We start from the raw sequence: 14,669 nt of genomic DNA on the forward strand, positions 1-14,669 counted from the left end.
ACAGACAGCCTCCTGGAGACCACCCTGGCTGAGGGGGAGGAGGGGACCCTTCCCTGGCTGGAGTCACACTGTCAGCGCAGATCACAGGGCAGTGTCCTGTTCTGTGACTCTTCTCCCAGAGCGAGGCTCCTTGACTGGTCAGAGGTTTGTTTCATGGCAGCCAGTTCCTGATGGAGAGATTTTGAAAATCATTATAGCCAGCCAGCATGAGATGCCCAAGGCTTGGAGCGCAGACGGGCTTGTGGAAGATGACAGCTCCCCGCTCCAAACGTGAGAAGCCAGGCCACCCCCCACCCCCCATCCCGCACATCTGGTTCTTACTCCATTCTCAACAAGCTGGGGTATATTTAGCCTGGGGAAGAGACAAGGAGGGCAGAGTCTCCTGGGCCCAAATGCTGTCTGTGTTCAGATCGTGCTGGAAGCAGGAGAGATTTAGAAACAGAAGTCCTGTGCATCAGAACAGGTCTCAGTGGTTAATGGGGGGTTTCATGGGGATTGCCTCACACCCCCGGGCATGCTCTGGGCACAGAGGGGGACTCTTGGGAACAGTTGTCACACCCTGAGCTCGCCAGGCCTTGTCCCGGGGCGACACGCAGGAGGGGCTACAGGTTAACCCAGTCCTTTCTCTGGGGAAAAACCCCAACATCCCCCTGGATTTCTGCCCGGAGTCAGGGCGGGGACTCAGCCTGCTCAGAGGGTAATCCTCTAAATGACCTTCTCTGACTGTTGCCTGGAGGTTTTCCCCTGGGGTCAGGTCCGAGATGCGGGAGCCATCCCAGTGCTTCCGGATGCTTCTCCACCACCCCACCACCCCGCCCCGCCCGCCGACCAGGGCACCTGGCCAGGTGGGGCTTGAGTGGCCGCTGTGTACCCAGCACTCATGCCAGACACGTACCATCTTATTTCCCCTCCGTCACCACCCCGTTCCCATTTACACACGAGGAAATGAGGCTGATTGTCTTGCTCAAGGTCAGCGTGAGCTCTGGCTCGTGCGGCAGGCGTGGCAGGATGCTCCCTTCACCCCGAAACTGCCCTGGATCAACTCTAGCCCACTTCCCATCTGAATGTCACTCTTCTGCTTTTAGTCACCGGAGTCCGGAAGGCCCTGGAGCAGGGGGGTGGAGAAGGGACACGGAAGGGGTCTGGGGAGTGGCCACTCATTCAAACTTCAGGTGAAGTTAGACTCAGGAGTCAGGGCTTAGCTAGGTCATAAACTGGCCCCTGAATCTGGCAACAGCGATGCTCCGGGTGTGTTGTTACGTCTGTAAGGCATGCGGGCTTCCTGTTGTCTGCCGGGAGGTGCACTCTCCCCGACCCCAGAAACTCTGGGCTGTGTCCCGGCCATGCACTCCTGCGCCCACGGAGGCCTGCACCTCTGACCTCCTGTGCACGGGTCAGCCTGTTGAGCTGCTGTATAAAAGTGAGTGTAATTACTTCCCTCGTGTCAAGTCTTTTAGTGGCAGAAGCTTAAAAATGATCTCCGGGAGCCATTAAAACCTTTTGGATCAATAAAGGCATTTGTGCAGGTCACTAGCACTTAAAGTGATGGGGCTGCAGTTAACCCAGGGGCGCCCCAAGGGCAGGCCACGGACACGTGACCGTCCGCCTGCTTGCTTGTCGCGGGTGGACCCCACTTCCGGGAGGGTCATCCTCTTTTGTAGCTGAGGTAGTTTGGGGCTCCAGCTGTCCCCTGGTTCTGCAGGTCACCTCCTTCCTGGGGTCCCCACCCTGAATGACAGCGGCATTTGTTCAGTCAACCAAGGAGTGTTGGTGGAGCTTCTCCTTGGGGCCAGAAACCAGAGGGCAGTTAAGGACGCGCGCTGGAGGAATTGGGTGTCACGCAACTCCTAGCAGCCCTTCCAACTTCGCTTCACTTGCTCCATTTTAGAAGGGGAGACATTGAGGATCGTAGCCCTTCTCCGGATTCAGAACCAGAGTTCGAATCCCGCTTTGCCCAGCTCTGAGTCTCCAGGATTCCCCCACTTCATTACCTTCCCTTTCCAGGGCTGGGGTCCAGTGACTGTGTGTCAGCCATCATGGGTCTCGGCCCCCAAATTGTTCTCAGGCGATGTGCCCCGGGGCCCCGTTGAGCCAGGGTCACTGGGACCTCTGTGGTGGCACAGACCTGACTTAGCCTGTTGGAGTCACGATGAGGGTGGGGTCTCTCCTCCAGGGGACCTGGCAGGGGTCGCCCCTCTCCTGAGCTGGATCCAGGGCTCTCTCCCCGCCCCTGCAGGGTTGTCCGAAGAGTTCCGAACACTTGCTCAAAATGGCATCAAAATCCATAATATCTTGCATTCCACTTCCTTTTCGGGTGAGCCACCGCCCCCCACTCCTCCTCTTCCCGTGGACACAGGTGCGGGGCTCTCGCGATGGATGGCGCTGGGGGACCTGCTGTCAGGAAGCAGCAGCAACCTGGACAAATTGCTCTTTCGGGCGTGGGGTCTGCTGGGTTCTTCCGATCCCCCGCTTCCTCACCCGTGACCTCAGCACCCCTCCTGAACCTCGTCTTCCTTGATCGACCGCTCCCGCTGCTCAGTTTTCTAATATAAAAGCTAATGAAATAGACAAACCCTAAAAGAGCAGCAGGGCCAGTGAGTGTCTCGAGCAGCCGTTCAAAGCATCCTTCCCCGCGGGCCGCCTCTTTTCCTTCTCTGGTCTTTGTGGGGAAAAGGCTAAGAAACACCTGGTTGTTTAGCTGTGACATTATTGCCATCAAAGGTTTGTCTCTGCCCAGTTGAGTCTTGTTGGAAATGCGGCCAGAATTTACTCTGCTGGAGAGCAAGAGCTGAAGGTCAGGGTGGTGCGAAGATCTCTCACTGTGGCTGCTTTGAAAGCGAGGCTTACACGTCAGGTGTGTCCGTGTCCCTGGTCCTGCGCTGTGGGGGTCGGGGACATTGCATCACCTGGGCCACAGCTCAGACCAGGTCAGGCAGCACCTCTCAGGGTGGTGCTTCTCTGATTCAGGCTGCGTGCCCCTCCACCTTCAGGGCACACACGAACGCCGGGGGGTCCCGTGAAAATGCAGAGCCTGATCCCTGGCAGCTGCTGCTCTGAGGACCACACGTAGAGCAGGGGTCATGGAACATCAGGAGGGGACAGGGCCTGATGGGGGCCACGCCCGCTGCCAGTGCACCAGCGGGGTGCAGGGAACAGGACTTCAAAAGCAAGCGCCGTGTTCCTGTGGAGACTGGGGGCTCAGGGCTGTAGGCTGTCGGAGCTGCAGCAGGAGAGTCCCCGCCGGAACTCGGCGGTTGCACCGGGACGGGAAGGTGAGGGGCAGGTGAGCTGCTGGGCGCTGTCTGGTCCCTCCAGGGACCAGACCCTGGCACTGTTCCTTTCGTAAAGCAAATGCTTGTCCAGAAACGGCTCTCTTCCTCTTTTTTTCCTGTGAGGCTCTTCTTGAAGCTTCCCATGGCTGCACGGAGTTCCTGTTAGTGATGCAGGGAAGACCGCTTGCTCAGGGACAGAGGGCAGGGCAGGTTTCCCTGGGGCCCTCCCCTGGAGGCAGCGTCTCCCCTGGCTGCCTCGTGCCCACACCCACCCCGGGAAACTAGAATGAGGGCGGCGTGAGCCTCCGCCCGCCCGGCCTGAGCCGCGTGGGGCGTGAGCTGTCAGTGTCACTTCCTGGGGGCAGAGGCCTTGGCCCTTGGGGTGTGAATGTTTGGGTTGAGAGGTGCCCAATGGTGGGAGCAGAGACCGCAAGGGCGAAGGTGAGTCTGACCCTCCACGAACAGCTGGCAGCGCGCCCGCGTCCACGCAGAAACGGTGCCCGGCTTGGACAGTGGACTGGACCCCGTCCAGTCTCTGCCTTCACGCCTGCCGCGGGGCAGGTGCCCAGGCGGTGTGTCCCTGGGCCTAGTCCTGCTGTCAGCTCTCTGATCGGGGAGCGGGTAGGAAGCTACTTGCCGAGAAAGAGCCGTGTCCTTGAGGAGGCCGTGCTGGACGAGGCAGGCAGACGGGCCAAAGTGGGCAGCAGGGTCTGGTTGCATCACACACGGCCTCCCCAGACTCCTGGGCCTGGCAGGGTCGCATGTGGAGTCAGCTGAGAGGCTGCGTGTCCTTCAGGAGGCCGTGGCAGGGCGTCGAGGACAGCGGGAAGTCCAGGATCAGCTTTTCAAGCTTTGGGATCCGCGTCGTTCTCCCTCATAACGTTGCCCTTGGGCCGCTGTTGCCGGAAGGGAAAGGGCAGCTGCGTCCCAGGCCTCTGCCCGCTTCCGGCTGGCCGTGTGCAGTGGCACTGAGCCTCAGCGTCCTTGTCTGTTACACGAGGGTAAACCCTCACCTCGCAGCGTTTGTGTCAAGGTGAAAAGACTGGGCGCCTGGGACTGTGCCCGGCACACCCAGGGGTCGTCACTGAGTGGACGTGTGTGCCCTCCCCCGAGGCAGGGTGCCAAGAGGCAGCACGTGTCGGCTCTGTGACACGCACCCCCCGCGCAGCCCGAGGGTTCACTGCTCGCCACCGTCCGTGCAATTCTAATCTCAGCGTTTCTCAGCTCGCTTTTGAAATAGCATCTTTCATCCCCGGGTGTCTGCACAGCCCAGAAACGGGGACAGCCCCCCTCTGCAGGCAGACGTGTGAGATCCAGGCTCACGCTTTTCCTGGGTAAACACCAGATCCAGCAGGAGAGGGTGGGAAGGCCTGGACCTGAGCCAGGACCATGTTCAAGGAGCATATGCGTTAAGCACCTACCGTGTGCCGGTGCCTCTGCACACAGTGGTCCCGTGGGGAGCTCAGGGAACAGGCTCCGTGCTGTGCAGCTCTGCACCCACACACATGGGGCCGCACAACCAGCAGTCAGCTTGACGTCTCCCTGGGCGCCGCGTCTGATCAGCCCAGTGACTGTTGGTGCCCCGAGGCGATCAGCAGGTGCTTCCCGACCAGAGCGTGGCCTGCCTCGTCTCGGGGGACGGGGTGCTGCTGCTCCTGCTGTGTGTTCTCAAGGTCCTCTGAGAGGTGCTTGTGCGCACGCACTCAGCCAGGAGCTCCTGCACGTCATTCAACATCGTGACCCGTGAGGGATCTGGGGGAGGGTGACTGCACAGAATCGGGAGCAGCAAACACCAGATGTGCCCAGCTGTCACCACACGGCCTCCCCTAGCCCGGCTCGCCCACAGCGGCCCAGAGCCAGACCAGTGAGGCCATCTGGTCGGAGAGAGGAGGGCCCTTGGGTGCCCAGCCCGGGGCCAGGCCTGGCTGAGGTCCAGTCCGGGTGTCCCTCTCCTGGGCTGGGCCTGAGGGCAGCTGGGTGGGGGTCGCGCTGCGCTCACCTGGCTTCCCTCCCACCTAGGTCCTTGCTGCGAAAGTCCTCAACCTCGTCCTGCCGAACGCATCCCTGGGCCGGATCGACAGCAGCACCCTCTCACGGAACAAGACGGAGGTGAGTCTTCCTGCAGACCTGGGGCAGCCGGGGCAGCCGGGGCGAGAAGGCACCAGCCCCGGGGTGGGGGAATCCGGGTCTTAGCTCCGCCTTGGCCGTTTACCTCTCTTCAGCCGAGGCTCTGTGCGAGGTGACGGGGACTTGAAGACCTGTGAGGTGCTGTCCGGCTTCAGGACTGGGTGGGAGGGAGTGGGTGGCGGTGCTGCCTGGGCCGTACCCACGTGTGCGGAGGAGCTGACCAGATGGAACTCGGTGTGTCTCAGCCAGGTGTCTCTCTCTTTTTTTTTTTTTTAATAGGATTTACTCTTTTTTCCCCCTTTATTTATTTATTTATTTATTTTGGCTGTGTTGGGTCTTCGTTTCTGTGCGAGGGCTTTCTCTGGTTGCGGCGAGCGGGGGCCACTCTTCATCGCGGTGCGCGGGCCTCTCACTATCTCGGCGTCTCTTGTTGCGGAGCACAGGCTCCAGACGCGCAGGCTCGGTAGTTGTGGCTCACGGGCCTAGTTGCTCCGCGGCATGTGGGATCCTCCCAGACCAGGGCTCGAACCCTTGTCCCCTGCATTAACAGGCAGATTCTCAACCCCTGCGCCACCAGGGAAGGCCCAGCCAGGTCTCTTTTGCTTGTAAGTGACAGAAACCCAGCTCAAAGTGGTGTGAGCAAAAAGAGGGATTTACCGGTGAGTGTAACTGAAGGCTTCAGGCACAGCTGGGTCCAGGGGCTCAGAGTCTTGTTCACCCTCTCTCTCCCCACCTCTCGTATCCCCTGGATTGGCCTCATTCCCAGCCAAACTTTCCCCAAGTGGAGGCAAAGCTGGCCACCAGCAGCTTTCATGAGCACCTGCAGTGGAAAGGCAGCACCTCTTCCCAACAGAAGTCTCAGGGCTGGTTCTTACTGGCTGACAGTCTGGTTATTGGTCCAGGAAAGCGGGCGGCATCAGCCGTACCCAACCTCATGGCCTGAGAGCAGAGAAGGGCAGGTCTGTTGGGGGGCGGGCTGGATAGGATCAAGGATGGAAGGACGGATTCAGGCCAGGCCACCCGTCCACTGGGCTGGGAGCTGGAGGGGGGTCAGAGGAAGGGGGTTCATGGCAGAGGGAACAGCACGGGGGTGAAGATCTCGGCATGAAGAGCCTGTTTGCAGAAGAGTCGGTAGTTGGCTTCGGCCACAGTGTAGAGGTGAGTGGCAAGGGGTAAACTGAGGGCAGGTCAGGAGGCACCGCTGTGCCAGGGGTGGGCTACTGCCCTCAAGCAGAGCTCGCTGCCCTCTGTAGAAGCAAAAGCAGCCCAGGAGGCGTAGCAAGCAGGGTGAGGCGGCCCCAGGGGAGATACGCTGGGGGTTGTGCCAGGTCACCGTCACCGCCTCTGGGACCAGGCGCCAGGGTTCAGCATGAACGACGCTGCACCTTGACGCCAGGTCCACGCAGAGCCCGGGGTTGGCCTGCGAAGGTGCTGCTCGGTGAACCAAGCCCCTCCCCCTTAGTGAAGGGCCAGCACCTCGTCCCCTGCCTGTGACGGGACCCTTATGCTCCGTGTCAGGCTTGTGTCACGTGCTCACCCGTGCACAGCTCCTGTATCGCAGGGGAGCAGACTGAGGCTCGGCCATGTGCAGGCACATGCCTGGGGTCACCCACTGTTGGGACTGGCCTCAGAGCTTAGGTCAGTGGGTCCCCGGGCCGCTCTGTCTGGGGGGCAACAACCCAGTGGACAGGCGGCGCCCTGGGCACCGGGAAGGGGGGGTGGTCCTCAGGGTTGAGCACATCACGCTGCTGCTCTCCTGCCTCAGCCGCCCATCTTGTGTCAGGAGTTTGAAACCAGGGAGTCACTGGCTGCCCACAGACCCTGGAAAGTGGAGCGGGTGCCCGGCATCCCAGTGGCCTCCCCCGCTTCCTTGGGGCATGAGCCGTCGGACTCTGGCTTCATTATAAAATTTGGCCTCCTGGCCCTTTGAGCCACTCAGAGAGCAAGCAACTAAATGGGAATCATCCCTAACGTGTAGGAAGGGACATTCACAATCTGGGGTCAAAACCCAGGCCTCTGAGGGCCAGCTGTTTATGAATCTGGCTTGTGTGGGCCCTGTGCGGAGAGCCTGAGGTGGGCCAGTCCGCCCAGTCGTCCACATTCCATTTGAATTTTAATTTAATCTATTTTTAAAAATAGATTTATTTATTTGGCTGTGCCAGGTCTTAGTTGCAGCATGCAGGATCTTTAGTTGTGGCATCCGGGATCTAGTTCCCTGACCAGGGATCGAACCTGCACCCCCTCCTGCACTGGGAGTGCAGAGTCTTAGCTGCTGGACTGCCGGGCAAGTCCCCGGTCTAATTTTAAAAGCAGTAACTCCCAAACCTATGTCCTGGGGCCAAACTTGACCCACCAGGGTCAAGAATATTTGAGTAAAGGAAGAAGATTTTCATTCCAAAAGGCAGATCTGTGTGGTGAGAAGGCACAGTGTTAGGACCCAGAAAGACCGAAGCCAGTTGTGACATGAGTGAGATCAACATTAACCCCATTTCAGAGGTGAGGAAACCGAAGCTCGGAGGTTAAATAATGTGTCCGAGGTTACACAGTCAGTCAGGGGCAGAGCTGGGATCCGAAGCCTTTACTCGGACGCCTCCCCCCAGCGAGTATTTACAGGCGTGAAGCTCTTTCTCCTGCTTTGTAATTACTGGTCCACACAGCCCGTGGCTGGAGACCGACGCTTGTGAGGCGAGTCGTGTGGGCAGGGCCTCCTCCACCTGCCGCAGCCAAATAATGGCTCTGGCTCAAACGTGCAGTTTCCAGAAAAACCACTGATCTGTGTGGCAGCTGTGCTAGGACAGCAGTGGGCTGGAGGAGGGACCTCCCTTATGAGAGGAAACATCGAGGTGCAAATCCAAATTGTTTATCTCACCACCTGAAACTACTGCGGGCAAAAAGGAAGGAAAGAGAAAGGTAATGAAATGATTCCGAACCCTCATAGTTTGAAAGTAGCAAATTTCAGAGCTTTTATCTCCTTTTTGAAATAATGGAAAATTTCATTGAAGACCTTATAAAAAGCAGAAGAGTCTGGGTGAATATCCAGCACGCAGGCTCCCCTTGTGTGCTCATCCACCACCCCCCCTCCCCGCCCATCCATGGTGGCACACCATCCTGTATCAGGTTTCTGACGGGTCGGGTAAGCGCGATGATTCTTTAGAAGCACTAATAAATTTCCCTGCTGGGAAGACTCGGAGGGTGGCCTCCGTCTAGAATAAACAGGAAGCAGGAGCCTCCAGTCCTCAGCATCGAGCATTAGCCCCTCTCCTGCCTTCTCTCTGAGTCGCCCTTTCAACGTTCTGCTGAGCTTTAAAAATAGCAATGCCGAGGGGGAAAATGTGTTCAGAAAAGGCACCTCCCAGATCCAACACCGGGTGTCTTAAGGCCCATCTTTAGCTGAGACATTTCCCCTGGAGTCCTGCAGCTATAAAAGCCTCAGGAAGAAAAGAACCATTTGCTTCACAAGCTTCCTGAAGTAGGGCCTGGGGGAAGGGGCTGCAGGCTGGGATGCGGGGGGCCTGGCGGGCTCCCGGGAGGATTCAGACGTTGGCTGTGTCTCTGGGGAAGCAGGACCTTTGTTTGGGGCTTGATGTGGCAGCCAGGACTGCCAGCATGACACCCCCACTTCCCAGAAGCGAACCCTCAGAGGCGCAGGCTCCCAGCATGTAGGAGTAAAGGCAGAAATGCCTGGCGTGGGCTTAACCCCACCCAGTGCACCGTGTCGCGGCCCTCCGTCTGCCTGTCCACAGCTCCGGGAAGTCAGTCTTAACATCAGTATTTGCATTTGTGGAAACTTAGGCCCAGAGAGGGCAAGTCACTTATCCAGGGACACACAGCTACTAAGTAAGGATTTGAGCCTAGGTCTCTCATGTTTGAGCCTTAGTTCTGAAGTGCTCCTGGAACTGAAATCCTGGGAACAAGCAAGTGGCTGCTCGGACTTTGTTGTGTTTGTCTACACAGAGTCCCCAGTCAGCACATTGGCGTACTGTACTGACATACTAATCATTCCACCCTCAACCACGGGTTTTTCGGAATGTGATGAATCCCTCCCACTCTGAAAAGCCTTGAATGTTCTAAATAGTTCTCCGGCCAAGGCCGCCGGAGGGGGAGGTGTGAGGCGGAGGTGCTGAGGAGCTCCTGACGCCCCCTGCACACCATCGATGACCGTCCGACCGCTCACAGACAGGTGCCCTGCTTCCCTTCCAAGCCCCATCCTCTGGCCCCGTGTCCAGGTCTTCTGCTGGGAGCGTCCACTGTTTATATATTGGGGCAGTTTGTCCTCTAGAGCCGAGTCTCTGTTCTCTGTAACTGTGCTGGGACGCCCTCCAAGCGTCTCTTGGCTGGCGTACATCATGCCTGCCGGCCATATGGTGCGTTCCGGGCACCCAGGGAGCTGAGAAGGGGCCAGCTGTGCTCCCTCTCATGTCTGTGGTGGGTTCCGCTCCGGACCCCCGCCCAGTGTTGGTGGTGTGCCTGCCTCAGGGGTCAGGCCACTGTTCCCCTGTTGGCCTGCGTGTCTTCTGCCCACATGGCTGGGAGGCCACCTGCCCGTGGCCCTGGGAAGCTCCTGCCAGCTCTGGGAAGGCTCGGCCATGCCGGGGCGTTTGACTCATCGTAACCAAGGCTAAAGATAGGCTGAGCGTCCCATGCTGCCCCAGGACACGGCCTCCCACGAGCCCCTCTCCAGTAGAACCTGCTTGCTTAGCTGATCTTATTCTGTGACTCGCCGTCATCGCTCATATCGCCACAGAAGACTTGTCTATTTCGGGCAGCTGATAATTTACCAATGCCTTAAAAAAAAAAAAGGAGCCATGGGAACATCTCTTGGCGTGGGCCTCCGTCTCGGGTGGCCGGCGGGGGAGCGTGTGAGCGGGCCGAGCTCAGGCCGGCGCCCTGCATAGGGGTCCGTTGATCTACGCCTGCCTCCCAGCCCTCCTTCCACCGGGACTCTGGCAGAAACAGCTCCGAGCTCGAGAGAGGCGGGTCCCTGAGGTCAGCGGCTGTCATGGCAGCAGAAAAGCCAGGGCCTCTGTGGGAGAGACTGTCAGGGGCCGTTCCAGCTGCCAGCCAGGCCCCAGGTAAACCGAGGCACCCCCTGCCCTGCAGGCCCTGCTCAGCCTCTCTCCCAAGTACCTTCACGGGTCCAGCAGAAAGCAGCTGCGGGCCGGGCAGGGCTCACCCACCACAGTCTCAGAGATACCACCGGTGACCTCGCAGCAGGCCGGGAGATGACGGTTGGAGGCCCATTTACGTGAGGATAGGATGCAACTGACTTGCCAAGGCCTGGGATACTGGCCAAGCCCGATACGAGCCCCAGACAGGGCAGTCTGACCACGGGGGTCTCCTGCCCCAAACCTGCTCAGGGGATGCGTGGCTCCTCCTGACAAGGGGATAAAAATGACATGAGAGCCAAGACTGCGGGGAGAGGAGAGGTTAATTTCCATAATTCAAATTGGAGCTTTCCCTCCAATTTTACTTGTGGGAAATTTCAAATCTACAGAAAAGTGGACCTAGTAGTCAAGCATACACCCATGTTCTCCTCCCCGTACTTCACCAGTTGGAAGTACGCTGCCATGCGTTATCTTTGCTTAGAGATGAAATATCAATATGGACATATATTTTAAATATTTTGAGATGTATTGTGGTAAAATATACAGAATGTAAAATTTGCCATCTTAACCAGTTTTAAGTGTACAGCTCAGTGGGATTAAATGCATTCACATCGTTTGTCCGTCACCACCGTCGTCTTCAGAACTTCCTCATCTTCCCAAACTGAGACTGTTCCCCACTGAACGCCAGCTCCCCAGCCCCGCCCACCCCCGCCCCGTGAATCTGACTCCTCAAGGGACCTCACAGTGTTTGTCCTTTCATGACCGGCTTATGTCACTGAGCACGGTGTCCTCAGGGCTCACCCGTGTGGCAGCAGGTGTCAGAATCTCCTTCCTCTTTAAGGCTGAACAGTACCCCGTGGTCTGTGTGACCACGTTCTGTTAACTCATCCTCTGGACGCTGGCTGCTCCCGCTCCTCGGCTCTTGTGAATAACACTGCCGTGAACGGGGCTGCGCAAGTATCTTTTCAAAACCCTGCTTTCAATTCTTTCGGGTTTATACTTAGAAGAGGGGTTGCCAGATGGTTTTGATGTGCATTTCCCTAATGATTAGTGATATTGTGCATCTTTTCACATGCTTTATTGGCCGTTTGTATTGATATATCTTCTTTGGAGAAATGTCTATTCAAGTACTTTGTCCATTTTTTAATCAGGTTTGCTGTTGAGTTGTAGGAGTTCTTTATATAGTCTGGATAATAACCCCTTATCCAGGTATATTGTTTGTACAATATCCTCTGTCTCCAGAGGATACTTGGGTAGAGTTGTCCTGCTCTCTCCAGTATGCCGGGGAAGGCTCTCTGATTTCCCTGGGGTGAAAATGGATGAATGAAGAGAGATGGAAACAGTGGAGGAAGGAGATGGGAATCCCAGGTGGCCCTGAAGCAGGTGGAAGATGAGGTTGCCGTAGACAGAGGGAGGGGATGGGCTGGAAGGAGGGTCAGGAAGACCATCTGCAGACATGTCTGTAGGTGTCTGGAAGGGAACGCAGGAGGTTAGACCTGCTGGGCTGGGCCTCTCGAGGAAGTGTGAAATCGCGTGGGCAGGACACTCACCTGTGCTCAGAGGCCCCCCACCCCGTGGCAGGCTGTGAGGGTGGCAGCACGCTACAGTCCTCACCAGGGACGCACCCGTTTCTCTTCTGGGGCGTGCTGGTTCCCTGCACCTCCACGCCCCCTGGCCGCTTGAGCCCGCAGGACCCACCTTGACTCCCCCCTGTCTAAACACGTAGCACAGCATGGTGAGCGGTTGGGAGCGCTGATGGTGGGGCCCGGCTGCCTCCTCGTGCCTGATCCTGGCTCCGTCCCTCACTTGCTGTGTGACATTGGGTGAGTCACCCAGCCTTTCTGAGCCTCAGTCTCCTCATGTGTAAAATGGATAATAATGACAGTCCCTGCGTAGGGGTCCTGCGGAGACTCAAGGAGCAAGTACATGTAAAGCACTCAGCACGGCACCTGGCACAGAGGTGAGGGCTCAGGGCTAGTTATTTCTAATACTGTTCTAATTAAAAATCTCATTTTGAGTCCATCCCAGAACAGCTTTTCAAAAAAGAGGTCAAGAGATCTGGCTGGGTGGGGGTGGGGGGTGATTCCTGGATTTTGCTCAACCAGGAGTTTAAGAACGCTCCCCACTGTGGGTTGCTTCCCGTGCTTCAGGGCAAAGCTTTTTCAAAAGGCAGGCGTGGGCTTCCCTGGTGGTGCAGTGGTTGAGAGTCCGCCTGCCGATGCAGGGGACACAGGTTCGTGCCCCGGTCCGGGAGGATCCCATATGCCGCGGAGCGGCTGGGCCCATGAGCCATGGCCGCTGAGCTTGCGCGTCCGGAGCCTGTGCTCCTCAACGGGAGAGGCCACAACAGTGAGAGGCCCGCGTGCCGCAAAAAAAAAAAAAAACAAGGCAGGCGCCCCAGTTGGCGTGTTCCCAGCTGTCAAGTCAACCTTGCCGAGAGCCCGCAGACCCCTCGACAGGGAAGGTGCCAGAAGAGGCTGGTGCTCAGAAGAGGACCCTTCCTCGATGGGAAACCCAGGCCGAGGAGCCTGACACCCCACCTCACTGCCCTGCGCTGGGGTCGGGCAGCCGCACGGCATTAGCCTTGCTGTGGGGCAGACCCAGCCTGGGCCCCAGGGTGCACATCCCATCCAGACGCCCGGCGTCCTCCGGGGCATGACCACCGTCACCCCCATTTCACACATCAGCAAACGGCATTCCTGAGAGAAGAGCCTTGCCCACATCACACAGCTGGGAAACGTCGGGGCTGGGTGGTCTTCCTCACAGGGTTTCCCCCCAAGAGAAAAGACTTCACGTCTCAGCCGGTGGACACACCCCCAGAGGTTGGTCACCTGGAGCAAAGATGCCCTGGCTTGGACCTGGGTCCACAGCCTCCAGCTGACGTGTTCGTGGCTGTGCTCCAGAAATGGGGGGGCAGGGGGCAAGAGAGATCGCCAGAGATCGAGTCCTTGTTGTGCTTTTAACTGAACTTGTGCTTTGAGACTTCTGATTCATGTGCAGTTGTGAGAAATAACTCAGAGGGGCTGTGTGCCTTGCCCAGTTTGCCCCAGAGCTGACATCTTGCCAAACCACAGGGTTATGGCGGCCAGGATACCCTCAGGTGTGAGTCAGGCCATCCCCACAAAGACCCCATGTTGCCATCTTGTAGCCCCATGCCCTCAAGCCTGACCACCAGTAGTCTGGTCTGCATTTCTCTGATTTGTCCTTTTTTTAAAATATAAATTTATTTATTTTATTTTTGGCTGTGTTGGGTCTTCGTTGCTGCGCGTGGGCTTTCTCTAGTTGTGGTGAGCGGGGGCTACTCTTTGTTGTGGTGCGCGGGCTCTAGGCTCGCGGGCTTCAATAGTTGTGACGCACAGGCTCAGCGGCCGTGGCACATGGGCTTGGTTGCTCCGCAGCATGTGGGATCTTCCCAGACCGGGGCACGAACCCGTGTCCCCTGCAGTGGCAGGCAGATTCTCAACCACTGCGCCACCAGGGAAGCCCCCGATTTGTCCCTTTAAGAATGTCATGGAGATGGAATCCCACAGTAAGTGATCTTTGGGCACCGACTGTTTGGTCTTCGGTTTTGAATGGGTTCAGGCAGCTGACGGGTGTTCTGGGCCTGGCCTGGGCTGGGAGGGAGAAGGCTGTCCCCGTCTCCTGCCTGGGGGACAGGACGCGAGCCTCCCCCACTAGGAGAACTTTTGGCGGATTTAGGTCTTAGGCCCTCAGAAAGCAAAGGCCCTGGGGTTGGGCCGGGCCAGTTCCCTGAGAGGAGGCGGTCCCTGCCCTGCCTTCCGGCAGCCCCTCTGCCCCCGTGCGGTGCCCTTTCCCCGACACAGCTGGCGGCTCCTCCCAGGTCTAGAATGGACCATTGTGTGCACAGCGCCTACGTGCTCCAGACATGGAAAAAGAGCCAAGAGTGGGAAGCCACCTGGGCCGTCAGAGCAGTTAACCCAGAGCCGGCTCCCTGAGGGGCTTCACGGCCGGTCAGCAGCACAGGCGCCAAGCCGCTCTGGAAGGAGGTGGCCGCGTGGGCCCGGGCCCTGGGCGTTTGTTCACAGGGACACCCGGAAACCAGGGCTCTCTGGCCCCGCCGCCTCTTCCTGAGCAGCCCTCCTTGCAGACCCTGAAGGAGCCCCTGCCGCTCCCGTGTTCTTGGCCCCCAGACGGGTGGCCCGGC

The 14,669-nt window shown here is 58.2% G+C and overlaps 1 protein-coding gene across 3 annotated transcripts in view; it reads left to right on the plus strand.

The window, feature by feature from the left end:
* The window catches only part of MGLL (monoglyceride lipase), a 100,282-nt gene that overhangs the window by 82,136 nt on the left and 3,477 nt on the right, over positions 1-14,669 (plus strand). Inside the window, exons 7-8 of one of the 3 annotated variants that reach the window (XM_060110366.1) lie at positions 2,249-2,314; positions 5,292-5,381. The exons of 1 other annotated variant lie outside the window; for it this stretch is intronic. In XM_060110366.1, the coding sequence (XP_059966349.1) occupies positions 2,249-2,314; positions 5,292-5,381 (156 nt within the window). The remainder of the gene's footprint in view (positions 1-2,248; positions 2,315-5,291; positions 5,382-14,669) is intronic. One more of the 3 variants, XM_060110367.1, reaches the window with a different exon arrangement.

The sequence above is a fragment of the Mesoplodon densirostris genome, chromosome 10 (assembly GCF_025265405.1).
Source record: "Mesoplodon densirostris isolate mMesDen1 chromosome 10, mMesDen1 primary haplotype, whole genome shotgun sequence".
NCBI classification, from domain to species: Eukaryota; Metazoa; Chordata; class Mammalia; order Artiodactyla; family Ziphiidae; genus Mesoplodon; species Mesoplodon densirostris.